At 35.6% G+C, this 7,655-nt stretch overlaps 1 protein-coding gene across 1 annotated transcript; it reads left to right on the plus strand.

The window, feature by feature from the left end:
* The first annotated feature begins 1,333 nt into the window (after positions 1–1,333).
* Positions 1,334–7,455, plus strand: LOC127620563 (beta-crystallin B2-like). Its single transcript, XM_052093715.1, has 6 exons — positions 1,334–1,402; positions 2,001–2,088; positions 2,183–2,301; positions 5,396–5,528; positions 6,840–6,982; positions 7,147–7,455. The coding sequence occupies exons 2-6, from the start codon at positions 2,026–2,028 to the stop codon at positions 7,313–7,315; spliced, it is 627 nt and encodes a 208-aa protein (XP_051949675.1). The 5' UTR covers positions 1,334–1,402; positions 2,001–2,025; the 3' UTR covers positions 7,316–7,455.
* The last annotated feature ends 200 nt before the right edge of the window (positions 7,456–7,655 follow it).

Raw genomic sequence — 7,655 nt, forward strand, 5'->3', positions numbered from 1 at the left:
ATTCCAGTTCGTTTACATAATGACACTGTTGTTTTTTTACATACACACACATTTTTCAATACACGCATACAAAACACCCTCTGACATCCATAACAATACACCCACACAATTTTAGCTGCATAATTTATTCAATTGGCCTGCAGTGCTTTATAATACAGAAATCAGAAAATGTGAAAAAAAGTATGCATTTGCACCATATACTAAACATTAAACATTAAGCCAAGACTCCGGAAGGAAAGCATATTGTCATAGAATTCATGATGCTTTAATAGCACCGGGATAAAATATTGCAGTTTAAATGGGTTTCAATGGGAACAATTTTGTCCTTAAGGTCCTGAGTGTAACTATTCTGTGTACACAGTGACAGTGTTTTATAGATGTATTGAAGGAACTGAGGTTTAAATATAAAAAATTTCCCCCAAAATACACACCTTTGGTAAAATGTATGCTGTTGGCATTTACACAGCCAAAATGATTGAAAAATCTAAAATGAAAAATAAAAAAAAGTCCCTAAGGTCGCACAAGGGGTAAATGCAGTCATTATATCTGAGTAATGGGTTTTCCAAAAATTTTTATAATTTTTTTTTTGGCTTGAGAGGTTGAATTGTTATAGAAATAGAACAGTTATAGAAACATCAATGTTCATATCAATCAATTCATAAGATATTTTGATCAATGTAGTATAACGCACATCTGAAAAGTAAGTTGACACTCCTGGTGAGTGTGTTCCTCAAACGATAAACAATTGTTTAAAAAACTCATGTAATATTGCATGAAACAAGAAGAGTCTTATGCAGCTGATTTTGTGACAGACACATGCAGTGACTAACCAGGATGTTTTCTATAGGTTTTATATATATATATATATATATATATATATATATATATATATATATATATATATATATATATATATAAATAATCAACTTTTTATTACACAAACCAAGTACAACATAACATCTAAAATTGAATCCTCACAGGATATTATAAACACATTTGTTCTGCAATATTTCTGAATAGATGCTTTCTCTCTTTTAGTACCACAGTGTGTCATACTTGTTGTAGGTCCTGGACTCTTGGCACAGGTTGTGCTGAATCATGGGATATGGAACAAAGCATGGCTGTACGAAACTGACAACTAATGAAATAACTTTGTGGGGCATCAAAAGAAAAGGGATGTGAGGATGATGATGATAATGGGGTGTGTGCGCGAGTGTGTGTGTGTGTGTGTGTGTATACGCTCTTTCTTCACCCCTCCCAGTGCCAGCCAGCCAGCCTATTAGGATGTGACTATGAATGTGTTCTGGACATAGAAATGTTTTGGCACAGTTCCGCCTCTGAGCTGGCAATATATATTGAGCCCCTGATGCCACCACACAGTGACTGGCACACCCCGGATCTGGTAAGACAAACATATATCATATTCATGATATATCTCTTACATAACATATATTATCTCTTTATGCATGCTTTGCTATTGTTATTGTTTTTTCTGCTATGTGTATATCTTTATGTAACATCAATCTTATGTATGTAGACCAGGGGTCGGCAACCTATGGCACGCGTGCCAATGGGGTAATCACTGGCATTCCAGCAATGGTGAGAGAGGAGTAGACTATTCCGCAGCTGCATCCCAATATACATCTTATTGTAATAATTCATCATGATCAATTCAGCATGTTTTCATGAGCTGAATGGGATGCTAAACAAAAAGTTAAAATGTTACGAGACTGCAGTATACCCAACAGACTCGTGCAGCATCTGCAAGCCATTTGTGCATCACGAGTCTATCCAAAAGACAAAAACAAAACTGGAAATATAGTTTTAGGATTTTGCAGGTGTGAAATCCTCTGCACAGCCATTGACCAGGAAAATAAAAAAATGGCACTCTGTGTCAAATAGGTTGCTGGCCCCTGATGTAGACTATTCAATGCATTTGCTATGTCCTTTATTTACACTGTACCATTTAATTGACATTAATATTTTCAATCTGTACAAAGCTCATCACACCCATTCTGGTTCAATATGGCAACTGATCACCAGAACCCTGCAACCAAGCAAAAGCAACCAGCTACCAGTGCCTTCAAGGTACAAGCACATTTTAGTGATAGTGTGTGTTACTTTTCTGTTATTCCTGCTTATCCTCTTTTCTACTCTCTCCATCTCCTGTTTTATCCCACAGTTGGTGATCTATGAACAGGAAAACTTTCAAGGCCGCTGTCATGAGCTGACTGGGCCCTGTAACAACCTCCAGGAGGCGAGCATGGAGAAAGTGGGCTCAATACTGGTGCTGTGTGGACCGTGAGTGTGTTTGTCTGTGTGTGTTGAAGAGGAATAGAATACAATAGAATAGAATAGAACAGAATAGAATAGAATAGAATAGAATATTTATGTTTGGGATTCCAGAGATCCCAATGCTGTATGTGTCCAAGTGTTTTCGAAATATTCATACTTTTCTGTTAAATTTGTGTTAGTTGTTCCTCTGGCCTAATCAACACCCATGAGCCAGATATTATGCTTTATTTGTCTTTTGTATCACAAAAGATGGCATGCACTTTCCATAACGGTGATCTGTTTGGGGTCAATTTGACTTCTGCAAAAACACATCATTGAAAGATAAAATAAAAAACTAAATAAAATATAAAAAATATAAGAATTATTCCCAGTGTTGGATGTATCTGATTACAAAGTAATTAGTACTGTAATCTAATTATTTTTAGTCAAAAAGTAATGTAACACATTACATGTTAAATTCTTATAATCAGATTACAGTTACTGACTTTCAATTAAATTAATTACTTTGAGTACCTTACTTGTGCTAAAGTAATATGCACCAGAGTTTCCGCTAAGACATTTTGGTCCCGGCCAATGTGTCTGGGAATGAAAAAGTTTGCTGGACAAATTGAAAAAAATTCTGTCATCTCATTTCAGTGTTTATTTTGCGCAGTAAACACGATGGACAAGCTAATTTATGACACATTCAAAACAAATGAAAATTAACGTTTGTTCATTATAACTGGTTTTTCATTAAAAAAAACAAAAAAATAAAATAAAAACGCCCGTCATGGAATTAGCCCAATTATAAAAAAAAAAAAAATCAACAATGTGTCAAAACTAAACAAAACTGCTTATGAACATTTTTAAAAATAACAAAACTTTAGGTCATGTCACATCATTTCTCACCTTGGCTAATTTCCATGGCTCTTTATTTTTACAACAATTTCTTTCCGATGTTTCGTACCACAAAAGAGTTTTACTGCCAAAGTGAAGTCAAAAGTCAAGTGTTTCTGTAAAACTTGAGATGCACATACGCTTCTCTCCAGAAGATGGCAGCGCAAGGTTTTAATGCGATTCTGAATTGAGAAGCTTCACTGCAAGTGCGCATGACAGGAATAACGCGGTCTGCTTATGTTAGTGTGCGAGATAGTCGCATTGTTGCCAACTTAGCGACTTTGTCGCTATTTTTAATGACTTTTCAGACCCCTTTAGCGACATTTTTTCAAAAAAGCGACTAGCGGCAAATCTAGCGACTTTTTGGACAAACCTTAGCAACTTTCCAAATTCCAAATATCGCCAGTACTGCAAGCGTGAGGTCTTACTTCCCGCTGCGTCTGCTCTGTTCAGTGAGCGGCTGAGAGGAGCAGCACATTCCGTTGACTGCACGCCAGCGGACATAGACATGAATGAGCTGCGCATGTGCACGCTGTGTTAGCAGGAACCAATCAGTGATCACATAGCAGCTGCCTTCTCCTTTGTTTTAATTCAAAACATTTAATTTGACCGTTTTTTCTTGGCATGCGCTTATATTCACTACTAATCAGAGTTTTAGTTCATTCCGGTTCGGTTTCTGAACTCTCCGACTTCAGATCGTATATTTACAGACTCTATACATTTTACTTATCCAAACACAACAATAAACCTTCTTCAAACTCATAAACATGTAACGTTAGCTAAGTTCCGTTCCGTTCCGTTGTCTAACAGAAAATATGTAATTGAGAACCGTTTTACTGGACATTCGGCTATATACTTATATAAAAACAGTATGAGCACGGTTTAGGGGAGATAACCGTTATTATAAACTGAAGTAGGCTACAATACCGACAAATTAGGCAGAATGCAAATACGACGCGATGACGTCATTAATATGCTAATGACGCATGACGTCATCTGGCGACATTTAGCTACTTTTCGAGCAGGCTTTAGCTACTTTCCATTGAAAATAGTTGGCAACACTGGATAGTCGTGGCTTAGTACTCTGCAAGCTTCGGAAAAGATGAAACCTCTGTGGCAGCGAAGCGCTGTTATCAATGCATGGTGTCACACTGTACACTTGTGGCATAAATAAAAGGGGTTGCTAATATTTTCACCAGACTTTGTGTCCGATAATGTTTGAATTGGTAGGCATTAGGATATGTTTACGGTAAAAACGTGTAATTACCGGTTAACAGAAACCCTGATGTGTAGGCCTACTGTGTAATATATTTAAAGTATTAATTCATATCTGTTAACGTTTCTGTGAAAGCTGAAGTCTGTGCGGCAATGAATGAGGAGGAACTATAGATATTTTAAATTTGAGCGGGAAACCAAACACTCTTGGAAAAGTGATTTAGAAAGTAACTTAAAAGTAAGTTGTGTGATAACTCTTTAGATTGAGTAATAAGTTAAGTAATATGATACAATTTTAGAGAAGTGATTATTAGTGAGTTATTTATTTTGAGTAACTTACTCGACACTGATCATGCCTGGAGTCTCTGAAACCTTAAACACAAGTCATTTTATAAAGTTGCTTATAGTCCAACACGACAAAATCGTAAGGATTCATTCAACTTTTCTAAATTTGGCTAATTTGTATGATATCCTATGACTTTCACTACAGCCAATGACTTCTCTGGATATTGTTTCCATCTAATTGTGACAATGACTTGCTTCTGTCATACACAGCTTCATATCATGTTTATACACTCTACTGATCGGTTAGGTTTAGATAAGGGGTTTGGGTAAGGACATAATATTAATAAGCATATCCTTAACGCCTCAAACTCATGCTTACGCATTAGACATCTGGGCATTTGCAGGTAATTATACTAATTTATAATTTATACCAACAATAACTGGTATGAAATCATGCGAAATAGCCAACTCGTAAAATAAGTAGGCCTACGCAATTTCATGAGACTGGGTTGAGATTTATTAAGTCATAAGTTTCAACCAGATACGTCTATGGTAATTATTTTTTTAAGCTTATAAAAAGGGTTTCAGACACAAAATAGAACATGAGGGCTAATATAAATGTATGTGAGAGAGATAGAAAGGGAATTACAGTAAGATAGAAAAGGATGATGAAATGAGTCCAAACGTCAAAAGACGTCACTGACACGTGAAGTTTTTTGTGTAGGTGGGTGGGATATGAGCTGCCCGACTGTAAGGGGGAACAGTTTGTATTTGAGAAGGGTGAGTATCCTCGCTGGGATGCCTGGACCAACAGCAGACGCAGTGACTGCATATTCGCCTTCCGCCCCATCAAAGTGGTACAGTAACTAACAACTTACTACAGTGTTTTAAAATGTCTTTGAACTGTATATACAGTGGGATCTAAAAGTCTCAGGCCATATATATTTTGTTGCATTATTTTACAAATGATACACTAAAAAATGCAGTCAATGCAATTGAATTTGCGAAAGTTTTTACAAGTAATTTAATTTTGTTCATTCATCTTAAGTCATTTTCATTGAGCCAACATAATTAAGTTAAATTAGGTCAAATCAATGTACTATAGTAGTTTAACAACTTTATTAGTTAATTAATTTTCTTATGTTGGTCCAACTTAATTTATTGTATTAATCATTAGTATATGCCAGGTGAGCAAGTGTAAGGATAGTGAATTTGCAACTGAGGTAAGCAGAACGCAAATCAAACATCCCTTGAACATGAAAATCCATCCTCAACCTAAGCACAAGCACCAATCTATCAATGGTAGTGCCCAAAACTCTTTTTAAATACTAATATAACAGAAAATTAAGATTTAACAAATGTCCTCCTATTCTAATCTTGCTCAAAAATGCATAAAATAAGACTTATTTTCAACATTTGATCAACCCATCCAGTCCCGTAAAAAGCATGCTGGGAAATGGAAATCCCCTGTCCAGTTTCATCAATGCTACAAAAATAATTTACGTAATCCCAACTCAAATTGATTAAGTAAACTTAAATTTTTCAAATTGGATAGAATACAATTAAATGAAGTTATGTCAAAATGTTCTAGAATCATGTTCTTTCAGTTCATTTTAATTAAGCAAACTGAACAACCTGCAAAAATCATAATTTAAGTCTATTATCAGTGTAAAAATATGAGTGCAAAGTTGAATTGAATATATATATATATATATATATATATATATATATATATATATATATATATAACAGGAATTTTAGAATTTCTATGTATTTGGTAAGTGCGACATGCACACAAGCATTGATTCCACAAGTTAAACCTGGGAATCCATGTTATTCCAGCTTGGTTGTAGAATGTTCCAAAGAGCATCTTGTGTGCTTCATTGGATGCAATGATATCTGACCTTTTGTACAAATTATTTAGCATGGCCAATGTCACAAATTTGCATGTTTGATTAGTGAACTAGAAAAAGTGCAACATGTTAAATATTTCTTTGTCATAAGTTTTCTTTCTTTAAATGTTTTTAAAATCTGGGGAAAAAAAACTATTTATTTCCAGGTTTAAATAATAATTAAAACAAAGGTGACAGACTTTTGTAACCAACTGTATACAGTATTTTAGTTGTCCCAAATGGGGATTCTTCAGTATATTGTTCTACACTTTGCAGGACAGCCAGGAACACAAGATTGTGCTGTACGAGAACCCAAGCTTCGCTGGGAAGAAGATTGAGATAATAGACGATGATGTTCCAAGCTTCCACGCACATGGATACCATGAGAAAGTCTCCTCAGTTTGTGTGCAGAGTGGCACGTGAGTAAATCCTTCAGAATCACTGACATCCACACTTTTAATCTAATTTTGATACATTTAACTCACATTTAGGATAATTTCTTATTCTATCCCTCTTATCTTTAAAGCAGTCATTGTCCTCCTGTTTAGTAACTGTTTTGATTTATTTCTTATCTACATAATAGCTGGGTTGGCTATCAGTACCCTGGATACAGAGGCTACCAGTACTTGTTTGAGAAAGGAGAGTATAAGGAGTGTTCTGAGTTTGGGGCCGTGCTGCCTCAGATCCAGTCGGTGAGACGCATTCGTGACATGCAATGGCACCAAAGAGGGGCCTTCCTCCCCTCTATCTAAACGGCCAGCATTCCCAGATTCTGACATGTCCCTTTCTTTCCCTAATCTTCACTTTTGAATGCTAAGCTTTTACACCCCTTACAATTGTGTCAGGTATTCAATTTGCTACTGCAGATAAATAAATATCTGATTTTGCGTTATGAGTGACTCTAAATGTTTCTCAGCTTGTATTTGTAATTTTTTTATTTATTTAAACCCATGGTCGATCATGACGATCCAAATTATCTGAGCCGGATACCCACACATAAGCATCACTACACTAGACACTTTATCGCTATAGGGACAGTACTTTGTCAAAGGGGATCAAGAATATCATATGTGATGCAACATTTTTATGTAC

Source organism: Xyrauchen texanus, chromosome 27 (genome assembly GCF_025860055.1).
Source record: "Xyrauchen texanus isolate HMW12.3.18 chromosome 27, RBS_HiC_50CHRs, whole genome shotgun sequence".
Classification (NCBI taxonomy): Eukaryota; Metazoa; Chordata; class Actinopteri; order Cypriniformes; family Catostomidae; genus Xyrauchen; species Xyrauchen texanus.

What these genes read in the sequence shown, in the direction of transcription:
- LOC127620563 (XM_052093715.1), top strand. Translation starts at nt 2,026, where the DNA reads ATGGCAACTGATCACCAGAACCCTGCAACCAAGCAAAAGCAACCAGCT. An exon ending in ATACTGGTGCTGTGTGGACC is followed by an intron (nt 2,302 to 5,395) that starts GTGAGTGTGTTT and finishes TTTTTTGTGTAG; the next exon opens with GTGGGTGGGATATGAGCTGC. An exon ending in GTTTGTGTGCAGAGTGGCAC is followed by an intron (nt 6,983 to 7,146) that starts GTGAGTAAATCC and finishes TCTACATAATAG; the next exon opens with CTGGGTTGGCTATCAGTACC.